At 59.5% G+C, this 11,535-nt stretch overlaps 2 protein-coding genes across 2 annotated transcripts in view; one reads left to right on the top strand and one right to left on the bottom strand.

Annotated features, from left to right (window-relative positions):
- SCYL1 (SCY1-like 1 (S. cerevisiae)) overlaps positions 1-10,904 on the top strand; it is an 11,520-nt gene extending 616 nt beyond the window's left edge. Inside the window, exons 2-19 of the mRNA XM_010837851.1 lie at positions 3-47; positions 395-535; positions 742-864; positions 947-1,173; positions 1,612-1,702; positions 1,786-1,941; positions 4,856-5,014; positions 5,899-6,006; positions 7,037-7,150; positions 7,555-7,710; positions 8,229-8,417; positions 8,538-8,613; positions 8,882-9,046; positions 9,187-9,329; positions 9,994-10,065; positions 10,162-10,374; positions 10,466-10,520; positions 10,646-10,904. Of these exons, the coding sequence (XP_010836153.1) occupies positions 3-47; positions 395-535; positions 742-864; positions 947-1,173; positions 1,612-1,702; positions 1,786-1,941; positions 4,856-5,014; positions 5,899-6,006; positions 7,037-7,150; positions 7,555-7,710; positions 8,229-8,417; positions 8,538-8,613; positions 8,882-9,046; positions 9,187-9,329; positions 9,994-10,065; positions 10,162-10,374; positions 10,466-10,520; positions 10,646-10,770 (2,358 nt within the window). The 3' untranslated portion in view covers positions 10,771-10,904. The remainder of the gene's footprint in view (positions 1-2; positions 48-394; positions 536-741; positions 865-946; positions 1,174-1,611; positions 1,703-1,785; positions 1,942-4,855; positions 5,015-5,898; positions 6,007-7,036; positions 7,151-7,554; positions 7,711-8,228; positions 8,418-8,537; positions 8,614-8,881; positions 9,047-9,186; positions 9,330-9,993; positions 10,066-10,161; positions 10,375-10,465; positions 10,521-10,645) is intronic.
- Positions 10,905-11,018: 114 nt separating this feature from the next.
- The window catches only part of LTBP3 (latent transforming growth factor beta binding protein 3), a 16,646-nt gene continuing 16,129 nt past the window's right edge, over positions 11,019-11,535 (bottom strand). The window contains 1 exon segment of the mRNA XM_010837795.1: positions 11,019-11,494. Within this exon segment, the coding sequence (XP_010836097.1) occupies positions 11,287-11,494 (208 nt within the window). The 3' untranslated portion in view covers positions 11,019-11,286.

The raw sequence follows: 11,535 nt of genomic DNA, 5'->3' as shown, positions 1-11,535 counted from the left end.
AGGGCAGCCCGCCGGGACCCTGGGTCCTGCACCGCGGCCGCAAGAAGGTGAGAGCGGCCCCGCTCTGCAGGCCGCGGCCGACCTCGGTCTCGCCTAACTAGCGCCGCCGGCTCCGCCGCGTCGCGCCCGCCTGACGTGGCTGCGGAGCCTCTAGGACTACGGGCCGAGGGAGGGGGACGGGCAGTGTCGACGTGGCGGGCGGAAGGACCGAGGGACCCACAGGCGGACCCAACCAGGGTTACGTGGGCCGGGTTCAATCTCCGACGGGACTTGGGGAGAGACCCGGCCGGCAGCCCTTCTCTTCCGGCACTGAACCAACTCCGGGGACTTATCTCGGAGGTGGAGTGGTCAGCAACCTGAGGCCACAACCTGAGGCCCCTCTGCCCTCCCCCAGGCCACAGGGAGCCCGGTGTCCATCTTCGTGTATGACGTGAAGCCCGGTGCCGAAGAGCAGACCCAGGTGGCCAAAGCTGCCTTCAAGCGCCTCAAAACTCTCCGGCACCCCAATATCCTTGCCTACATCGATGGGCTGGAGGTACCTACCAGCTGCTCAGTCTACCCCACCTCTGTCCCTCACTTTCTTCCAGTCCTGTCTTCTGTCTTCCTGTGGATTTCCAGCCCTTCTGCGCCAGCGCCCCCCCCCCCAGATTTGACTTCCCCTTCTTTGCTCCTATCGCCATGTCTCTCATCGCTTCTTGCTCTCCCCCATCCCTCCCTGATACCCCGTGTTCCCTTCTTCAGACAGACAAATGCCTCCACGTAGTGACAGAGGCTGTGACCCCGCTGGGAGTATACCTCAAGGCGCGAGCGGAGGCCGGTGGCCTGAAGGAGCTGGAGCTCTCCTGGGGGCTACACCAGATTGTGGTGAGGTGGGGGGGCAGTGGGGATGAGAGCAGGGGTGGAAGGGCTGCAGCTACTGGGCTGTGATGGGTCCTTCTGCCCCTAGAAAGCCCTCAGCTTCCTGGTCAACGACTGCAGCCTCATCCACAACAATGTCTGCATGGCCGCTGTGTTCGTGGACCGCGCTGGCGAGTGGAAGCTTGGGGGCCTGGACTACATGTATTCAGCCCAGGGCAATGGTGGGGGACCTCCCCGCAAGGGGATCCCTGAGCTTGAGCAGTATGATCCCCCGGAGTTGGCTGATGGTAGCGGCAGAGCGGTCAGAGAGAAATGGTGGGTGACTAGGGGGAGTATGTCCCATCCTGCCCTATTCTGGAAGCCTCCTGTAGTCTCAGGACCCCTAGACTAGCTGGCACTCCCTCCATCCCCTGCTGCTTGGCTGGGGAGGGAACCAGGGTCCTCAGGGTGGAGCCCACTCCTCGCTCCCAGGATCCTCAGGGAGGAAGGGCAGGAGAAACACAGGCTTTGGGGTTAGGTGGTTCTGAATTTGAATGTTATGTCACCTGGGATGGATGTCCTTGTTTCTCTGAGCCTCAGTTTCCTGATCTGTCCATTGGGGCTAATGAAACCTGCTTCTTGAGGCTGATGGGATGATCAGCTAAGGAACACAGCCCAGGGTGTGCCATGCAGTGACTGCCTGGTGCCCAGGGTAGGTTGGAGGCCTATGCAGGCAGGTGGCAGAGTCTTGAGCAGCTCTGGTCACTGTCTCAGGTCAGCTGACATGTGGCGTTTGGGCTGCCTCATCTGGGAAGTCTTCAATGGGCCCCTACCTCGAGCGGCAGCCCTGCGAAACCCTGGGAAGGTGAGTGTCCGACTCCACCTGCACCCCAGCCCCTCTCCCCCAGCCCCCCAGCCACTGCCCTGACCCTGACACTTCTCCCGCAGATCCCCAAATCACTGGTGCCCCATTACTGCGAACTGGTCGGAGCCAACCCCAAGGTGCGTCCCAACCCAGCCCGCTTCCTGCAGAACTGCCGGGCGCCTGGTGGCTTCATGAACAACCGCTTCGTGGAGACCAACCTCTTCCTGGAAGAGATTCAGGTGAGCCCCTTGCACCACCCTGGGCTCTGGCCCTACATTCCTCACCTCTGTGCGCCGATGATGGAGCTAGGCTCTTTGAGTTCATACCCTGGCTCCAACTATTGCTTATTTAAAATATTGATCTATCTGTTTGGCTGGGCCAGGTCTCAGTTGTATCTTGCAGGATCTTCCATCTTCATTGTGGCATGCCAGATCTTTAGTTGTGGCATGTGGGATATCGTTCCTTGACCAGGGATCAAACTCTGGCCCCCTGCATTGGGAGCTCAGAGTCTTAGCCACTGGACCATCAGGAAAGTCCCTCTAGTTATTATTTATGTGCGACTTTCCTCGGCTGAAGTTCAGTCCTATTAATAGTACCTGCTTCAGAGGAGCCGGATGAGGAGTCAGTGAGTCTGAAGTGCACAGTACAGTGTCTGGCACATAGTGGGTGCTTCGTGAGTGCGCCTGGCACTCTGTTAACTGCACACATACATTCCAGCCCTGGCCCTGATGTTGGCTGCAGGGTGGGGAGGAAGAGTCAGACCCAGACCCCTGCCCTCGAGGCTCTAGCATGGGGTGAATGATCCAGGTGTCCACCCTTGGGGACTCTCACTGGGGAAAAGGGACAGAAAACACGTAAATGAGGAAACGTGCTTCCCGGTTGCAGATAAGTGCCGGAAGGAAAAGAGTGAGGGTGGGGCCTGGGGAAGAGTTCTCAAGGGTGACGTCTGAGCTGTGACCTGAAGGGTGTGAAGGTGGGAGTCATGGGGATGGTAACTGGGGAAGAAAGTTCCAGGCAGAGGGAACCTCTTTGCGAGGAGGGAGCCCGCAGCTTAACCTCACTGAACCTCAGTTTCCTTATCTGTGTGGTGAGGATAATGGCGGTGTCTGCTGACCCACAGGGTTGTTGTAGGGGATGCAGAAGGGAGGCTCTGTCCCCTGCCCCGGCCTTGTGTGGGGCACAGAGAGGTGATAAGAGTGGAATGGGAGGAGTGACAGGGCTTTCATGGCCCTCCTTGGTCAGTGGAGTCTTGACTCAGATGGGGCTAGGGGGCCGTCAGAAGATGGGAACCTGCGCCGAAGGAGAAGGTGCTGGAGAAGTTGAGCCTTGCGGCCCCCGGGCAGTATGGGCATCAGGAGCTCTGTTACATGGCGTTCTCACATGGCTGGCTCCGCCGGGCTGCCCTTCTCCTTAATGTGCGCCCCATAGGAAACAAGCTGTTTCTGGAGGGTCCCGAGGAGAATGTGGGAGGGCCGTGCCTGGAGGCCTCCCTTCCCATCGGAGAGCAGAGCGGTGGAGGAGCCCAGCTGTGACTGTCAGGGGGCAGCCTTGGATGCGGCTTGGCCTCTCTCTGGGACTGTGCTTCCCCAAACCCTGTGTCAGAGCACTAAGCCTGCCTGCCACTTCAGACTGAGCTGCTACAGCCCAATCAGGTCCTCCCCAACCCGGGTTAGAGGTCACTTCTGGGTCAGGCAGCGGCTGTGGCCATGAGGGTACAACCAAGAGCACAGGGACTATGGTAGCGTACTGGACGGGGCTGTAACACATGTCCGGACTCTCTTGCCTGGTGACCTTGAACCTCAAGCCTCTTCCTTTGTAAATGGGGGAATGAGAGCACTTCTTCACAGGGCGCAACACAGCAGAAGTGCCACACCACTGGGCCACGCCCTTCCTTTTTATTTATTTCTCTGTTTATTTGGCTGTGTCCAGTCTTAGTTGCGATATACAGGATCTTCATTGCATCATGCAGGATCTTTGGTTGAGGAGCACAGACTCTCTAGTTGTGCGTGAGCTCAGTTGCTTCACAGCATGTGGGATCTTAGTTTCCCAACCAGGAATCAAACCTGCATCCCCTGCATTACAAGGTGGATTCTTAACCAGCAGACCACCAGAGAAGTCCCCACACCCTTCCTTGACTGCTGCTTAGCTGTGTGACTTTGGATAAGCTCCTTGCCCTTTCTGTGCCTCAGCTTCCTTGGATTATTTCATCTGTGTAATGGTTTAAGAATATAATCCTGCCTGGCCATGTGGTCTATGCTCAGGAAGTGTGAGTTGTGGATAGGACAGCCTCGGGGAGGTTAGAAGGATGGAGGGAGACCATTGAGCTGACGGTGTGGCCTGTCTCGGCTCAGTGAGAGGACCAGATCTAGGGGTAAATGCACCTCATCCCTGCCTTCTGACAGCCTGCCACGGCCTCTACCGCAGAGCTGCCGGTGAGCCCAAGCCAACAGGGCCAGGTGGCGGAGTAAGCCCTTATCCCCTGCTTCCTTGTACCGTGTGCTTAATGGTGCTCCTGGGATAGTGGTCTCTTCTGTGGTCCTCATGAGCTAAGGCGATACTGATAAAGGGCTTGATCCCCCTAGTGGCCGCTTTCCTAGCGGCAGGTCAGGTGGCAGTGCCACTGACTGACTGGGCGCCTCCAGTGTGCCAGGCGCTGCGCTAGCAGCATTAGTGTGCCTTTTCTGGTTGAATCCTCAGAACAGTTATGAGGCAGTACAGGTATTACCCCATTTCACTCGTGGAGGAACTTGCCTAAGGTCACGTTTGGTTGCTCAGTCTCACACTCGCTAGTGAAAGTGAAACTGTCAGTCACTCAGTCCTGTCCGGTGGACTGTGGCCCACCGGGCTCCTCCGTCCATGGGATTTTCCAGGCAGGAATACTGGAGCAGATTGCCATTTCTTTCTCCAGGGGACCTTCCCAACCCAGGGATCGAACCCACGTCTCCTGCATTGGCAGGAGGATTCCTTACCACTTAAAGCCCCCTAAAGTCACATGGCTAATAAGTGGGAGAGTTGGGCTTTGAACCCAGGCAGTCTGGCTCCGCAAGCTTGTTTTCCTTCGGGTTGGAGGTGACCCCGTGTCCTGGCCCTTGGCTGAAGGGACCGCGACCAGGCTAATTTCTTGTTCCCTGCCTCCTGCCCACTCTCCCCCAGATTAAAGAGCCAGCTGAGAAGCAAAAGTTCTTCCAAGAGCTGAGCAAAAGCCTGGACTCGTTCCCTGAGGATTTCTGCCGGCACAAGGTGCTGCCCCAGCTGCTGACTGCCTTCGAGTTTGGCAGTGCGGGGGCCGTGGTCCTCACACCCCTATTCAAGGTGAGTGGGGCCTGGAGCCTCAGTACCTGTGGGGCCCAGAGACTGGCTGAGTGGCCTGAAGGGCAGAAGAGAGGGCCGTGGGTGGGGCCAGCCTTGCCAGCATCCTGGGAGGGGAGCCTGGTCAGGGGGCCCCAAGCCCACTTGAGGAGCTCTGACATCCAGCGGTTCAGCAGGCCATGGCCATGTGACCAGCTGTCAGGGAGACATGGGGACCTCCTGTCCTTGGTGAAGGGAAAATCTATGCCTCCAAAATTCTTTTTCCAAAGACCCCTTGCTTCACAGCCTACAGCCCTTCCTCCATTTCCTCAGGACAGTCTCCCTGGTCTGACCCGGACACTCTGGTGCCCAGGGGTCAGCTGCTCACCGCCTCGCTTTCCTTCCTCCCTCCTGACTGTTCAGCACTTAGCTGTCTTGGCTTCTTGGGGCTGGATCCTCTCTCCCTCCTCAGATCCCAGCCTGCCAGTAGCTGGACATCTACCATTCCCTGCTCAGTGGGAGAACCCCTTCCCCAAAGGAACTTGGTGTGGGGGGAGGTGGGGAGGACAGCAAGTACATCCTGTATACATCCTGTGTAGCTGGGAACCCCCAGAACTTACAGGCAGAATCCTGTGTGCACATGGGATCTAGTGCCTGATTACAGGGAAAGGCCCAGAGCTTCTTCGAGCCTCCTAAGAGAGGCCTGACTTAGAAAGGGCAAGGGTAGGGCTAACTTGACATGGAGTCTGGGCAGAGGGGCTGCTGAGGAAATGCCCGCCTCATCCCACCACGATCACCCTGTTCCCACCCCGAGAAATCAGCAGGGAGCCTGAGGAAGTTCACTGAGCCCAGGGACATCATCCCACTCGTGTGGACGTGGCTGAGCCCCTCTTCCTGCTCCTTCTCAGGTGGGTAAGTTCCTCAACGCCGAGGAGTATCAGCAGAAGATCATCCCTGTCGTGGTCAAAATGTTCTCCTCGACTGACCGGGCCATGCGCATTCGCCTCCTGCAGCAGGTAGGGGCCGTGGGGAGAGCCTGCCTGCTTCTACTCCACCCAGACCTCACCCTTGCTGCAGGGTAGGCCCCTGTCTCACCTCTAGCCCCAGGCAGATAACTTGAGCCGTTGCTTTGGCTGCATGGGGGCCCCAGAAACCCCTCCTCGAAACATACACACAGGTGAGGGACCAGTGAGGCTGTGCTCTCAGGAAGTCAAGATAATCACTGGGCTCATTGGAGGCTTAGGGAACGCCCCCACCCAGGCCGCATGGCTCAAACGCTTCTCCCTGTGCCGCCCAGTCTCCCGGGTTGAGCCTGTTGTTCTGTTGTTCAGTCGCTAAGTCACATCCAACGCTGACCCCATGGACTGCAGCATGCCAGACTTCTCTGTCTTTCACTATCTCACAGGGTTTTCTCAAACTCATGTCCATTGAGTCAGTGATGCCATTCAACCACCTCATCCTCTGCCACCCACTTTTCCTCCTGCCCTCAATCTTTCCCAGCATCAGGGTCTTTTCCAAAGAGTCGGTGCTTCACATTAGGTGGCCAAAGTATTGGAGCTTCAGGATCAGTCCTTCCAATGACAATTCAGGGTTGATTTCCTCTTGAGGGGGGATAGCGTCTCTCTTGCCAACCCCCAGGCAGTTGGGAGCATCAGACAGGGTTGATGGGATCGGGGATGGGGGGCCGCTGCGTTAGGTATCCAGGTATCAGTCCTTCTCCAACTCCAAACACTCCAGCCTCCTCCCAGCACTCCTCTAGGCAGGGGTTATACCCTTTTTATAGAAAAGGTTGGGAGGCTCCGAGAGGGGGTGTGACCATTCCAGCTCTCTAGCACCCAGTCCCTGGTTCTTCTCAGCCCCCTCCCTCGCCCCCAGTACCCTCTTCATTCCATGTGGGCCTGAGGCCAGAGGCACGGTGCGGGGCTCAGGAGACTCCCTGGCCAGCCAGTGCCTGCTGGGTAGAGAAACCATGCCAAGGGTGGCCCCCTGGCTCTGGTGAGGGGTGGAAGGCCTCACCGTGTTCTCATGCCCCAACCCGGGCCGCAGATGGAGCAGTTCATCCAGTACCTTGATGAGCCAACAGTCAACACCCAGATCTTTCCCCACGTTGTGCACGGTTTCCTGGACACCAACCCTGCCATCCGGGAGCAGACAGTCAAGGTGGGTGTGGCCAGGCCCAAAGGGGCCACCCCTGGTTTTCTAAGGCTCAGAGGCGGCTCATCAGAGGACACAGAGGCCTTGGTTTTGGTCTGTGGCTCAAACAGGGTATGGGAGGGGCAGGCAGGCTGTTCTGCACGTGGGTCCTGGCTGTGGGTATAGCACTGCAGGTGGTCGGGGGAAGGGTGGGTATGGCTAATAGTCCTGAGTGCAACAGACATTCATGAGACTGGAGTGCAGATGGGGGTTCCCCTTCCAAAGCCTTCTGGGTAAGGCCCAGGAGCAGGTTGGAGGGCTCTGGCGGGTCTCCTCAGCACTCAGGGTCACTGGTGCCCTCCCAGGAGGCCCCTCCCATGTGTGGTACCCTGCCCACTCCGGCCCACACTCTCCGGTCTCCCGCCCTGCAGTCCATGCTGCTTCTGGCCCCAAAGCTGAATGAGACCAACCTCAATGTGGAGCTGATGAAGCACTTCGCGCGGCTGCAGGCCAAGGACGAGCAGGGCCCCATCCGTTGCAACACCACCGTGTGCCTGGGCAAGATCGGCTCCTACCTCAGTGCCAGTGTGAGTGCCCCGCACACGTGGCAGGAGTTCTGTCAGCATCACAGCCACATCCCCCAGGGTCAGGTCCCCTTGTGTGGGGTCTGTCACCCCACACATACACACACACACAGACCCAGGCCCTGGGTGCTCCAGTCCCCATGTCTGAGGGACAGAGTAAGTTGTGCCAGGTCACACAGCCAGTAGGTGGTGGCTGCTGGAACCGAACCTAGGTCTGCCTGCCCCCTCAGGGTCTGTGAACGCAGACACTGCAGCCCCCGGGCACTTAGCAGGAATGATTGAATGGGTCAGCAGGGCAGGCAGGCAGGGAGGCGTGGCCCGGCCCCAGGGCAGCTTCTGCTCTGGCCCCTGTCACTCTGAGCCGTGGGCCAGTGATCTGGAAGGACAAGCCAAGATCCAGAGTTGTCGTTAGTGATTAACTCACACTTGTTAGACTCTGGAGGCCCTGTGGTTGGCCTCTGTTGTGGCAGTTCTGGACCCCAGGACGGACCCTATACCCAGGAGCCCTCTTCCTGCCCCAGACCAGACACAGGGTCCTCACCTCCGCCTTTAGCCGGGCCACAAAGGACCCATTTGCACCATCCCGGGTCGCGGGCGTTTTGGGTTTTGCCGCTACCCACAACCTCTACTCGATGAACGACTGCGCCCACAAGATCCTGCCTGTGCTCTGTGGCCTCACTGTGGATCCTGAGAAATCCGTGCGAGACCAGGTGAGGCGTTACTGGGGCTGGGCCCTGGGGCTGGGGGTCCGGGGGTACCTGGGCCCCAGCTGGCCTGGTGGGCTCACAGGAACCTTGGAGGCTCCAGCTCTGCCCCTTGCTGCCCCACAGGCCTTCAAGGCCATTCGAAGCTTCCTGTCCAAACTGGAGTCTGTGTCAGAGGACCCCACACAGCTGGCCGAAGTGGGTGAGTGGCCCACGCTCATGTTCCCTGTTCCTCTTGCCACTTTCTTGACTGGCCTGTTGTGGCCCCTGTCTGCCTCGCTGGAGTGTCTGCAGAGCCCCAGGGGACAGATTGTTGCGCACTCTTCAACCTCCCATTTCACAGCTGGGAGAGCGCAGGCCTGGGGAGGAGGGCGCCCACTCTAGGTTGCTCTGCTTCAGTTAGTGCCGTCCTGTCGCCCTCCCCACGGAGGCCTGAGGTGTCTGTACTTGTCGCTCCTGTCCCTGCCCAGAGAAGGATGTCCACGCAGCCTCCAGCCCCGGGATGGGAGGAGCCGCAGCCAGCTGGGCAGGCTGGGCCGTGACGGGGGTCTCCTCGCTCACATCTAAGCTGATCCGGGCACATCCCACGGCTGCCCTGGCCGAGACCAACGTCCCCCAGAGACCTGCGCCTGAGGGTGAGAGTCCTGGACTGAGAGGGCTTGGAGTTCCCCCCAGGGTGGTGATGGGGACACCCCCAGCCCCAGCAACCTCTGCCCTGTGCTGAGGCCTTCCTGGGGCTTAGTGGGCGGAAACTCAGTGAGCCTCTGCTCCCCAGGACTTCCTGCCCCAGCCCCTACCCCTGTGCCTGCCACGCCTATGACCTCAGGCCCCTGGGAGACCCAGGAGGAGAGCAAGGACACGGAAGAGGACAGCAGTGCCGCTGACAGATGGGATGATGAGGACTGGGGAAGCCTGGAGGTGAGGGGCCGAGGACTCCCGCGGGGACCCAGCTGCAGGGCCACAGACTGCCATTCGGGGAGCTCTCGTGGGCTTGGCCGGAGTCAGATCTTTCCTCATCTGCAAGTATCCTAAGCAGGAGTCGTGGAGCAGCCATTGTGGGTCGGAGCCGACAGCTGAGCCCCATCTCAACTCCAGAAATGAGAGGCCAAGCTGATGGTGGTTGGGTCTGCCCATCCCTCTTCCTCGCTCCCCTCCACGGCCCATCCCTCCTATGGCCTTTCTGGGGCCCGCCCTGCCCTGTGATCAGCAGAGAGAGGTTACGCCCAGGCCTACAACCAACCTGTCCTCCCTGAGAGTGGGCTCAGGATGGGCTGAGGCCAGAGTGGGGCTGTCCTAAGGGGAACGGGGTGGGCAGAGCTCCGGCTGCCAGCAGTCTCTGCCCCTGAGGCCGCAGGCAGGGGTGTGGAACTCAGGATCTCGTTCCCCACCTCACAGAGGAGTGACAACAGGCCTGGTTCAGCGTGTCCAGTTTATTGATGGGACACAGGGCTGAGGAGAAAATGAGATGGAAGACAAAAGAAGAAAGGGTGGAGCCCATAGCTAGGCGGAGACTGGGGGCTTCCTTGGCCTTTCGGGTGGAGCAAGAGGGCTCTATGGTCGTGCTTTCCTCCCCATCCTGCAGCAGGAGGCCGAATCTGTGTTGGCTCAGCGGGATGACTGGAGTACTGGGAACCAAGCCAGCCGGGCTGGGCAGGTGAGCTGGGCGGGACAGAGCGTGTGTACGGGGGAGCGGGGTGCCCCTGCTCCTCCCTCCCCTTCTCTAGCACTGTCTCCGCCGCCTCTTCTACAGGCCAGCAACCCTGGCCACAGATCCCAGGAGTCAGACTGGAGCAGTTGGGAAGCTGAGGGCTCGTGGGAGCAAGACTGGCAGGAGCCAAGCCCCCCGGCGCCACCCCCTGAGGGCACACGGCTGGCCAGCGAGTATAACTGGGGTGGACCGGAGCCTAGTGACAAAGGCGACCCTTTTGCTGCCCTGTCAGTGCATCGGGAGGCTGGGGCGCAGGTACTGGTGCCTTTCCAGTGGGAGGGTGCAGACCTGGGGTGGACCTCAGCTGAGAGTAGGTCTCCACTCCAGCCCACACCTCCCTTTTCAGTCGAGGCGAGACTCATGGGGTGATGACAACTGGGAAGGCCTGGAGACCGAGAGCAGTAAGTGTTTCTCCCCAGCCAGCTGGTTGATGGCCTGGGCCTACCTTCCACCGGGGCAGGCATGGGAAGGGAAGCCGAGACCCAGGTTGTCCTGACACCTTCAGCCCTCCCTTTCTTGTTTCCAGGACAGGCGAAGGCGGAGCTAGCCCGGAAGAAGCGCGAGGAGCGAAGGAGGGAGATGGAGGCAAAACGCGCTGAGAAAAAGGCAGCCAAGGGTCCCATGAAGCTGGGAACCCGGAAGCTGGACTGAACTGCAGGTGTGGGCCCTTCCCAGTCTCGGAGGCCCCACAGATGTATTTATTGTACAAACCATGCGAGCCCGGTCAGCCTGGCCAGGCACATCTCACATGTACATAATCAGAGCCACAATAAATTCTATTTCACACCTGTTGTGCTGGGCTCAGTCCAGCGCCTCCAAGGAGGCTAGAGTCTGGCGCTGCCCTTTGGAGTCTGCGCCCATCACGGACATGAACATCAATTTACTTCGAAAACCAAGAGTAAAGAGAAACGATCTGATTTATCAGTTTCTGGGGAAATGCCCTCTGGAAGGAAGGCCGGCAGCGCCAGACAGACCCAACATCTGCCTGTGAGCCAGGCGGAACCGGCAGGAGCGCCCTTGGAACATGGGGCGCGGGGAAGGGGTCTACGGGCCCGAAGGGTCCCTGGGTCCGAGCCCCGAGTCGGGGCACCAGCGAGAGGCCGAGCTCGCCCCAATTGCTGGGCAGAAACCCCTCGGTGATTGCGAAGGTCCAGACCGAGGGTGGTGTCAGCGGCGTCGCTGGGGCACGCAGGCTCCATGCGTGCGGCTGCGCGCGAAGCCAGCTTTGCAGACGCAGCGGTAGGAACCGCTCGTGTTCACGCAGCGCTCGGTCTTACATAGTAACCCGCGCTGGTTCAGCTCTCGGCACTCATCGATGTCTGGAAGTGGGGGTGACAAGTGAGGACTTTAAGAGGGCGCCAAAGCTGTGCGACCCCTTGGTTTCTGGTCCGAGCCAAGCTTCTGCAGGGCCTGACC

The sequence above is a fragment of the Bison bison genome, unplaced genomic scaffold, assembly GCF_000754665.1.
Source record: "Bison bison bison isolate TAMUID 2011002044 unplaced genomic scaffold, Bison_UMD1.0 scf7180017864080, whole genome shotgun sequence".
Taxonomy (NCBI): domain Eukaryota; kingdom Metazoa; phylum Chordata; class Mammalia; order Artiodactyla; family Bovidae; genus Bison; species Bison bison.
The sequence above is the reverse complement of the archived record's forward strand: the minus strand, read 5'-3'. Positions and strand labels throughout refer to the sequence as shown.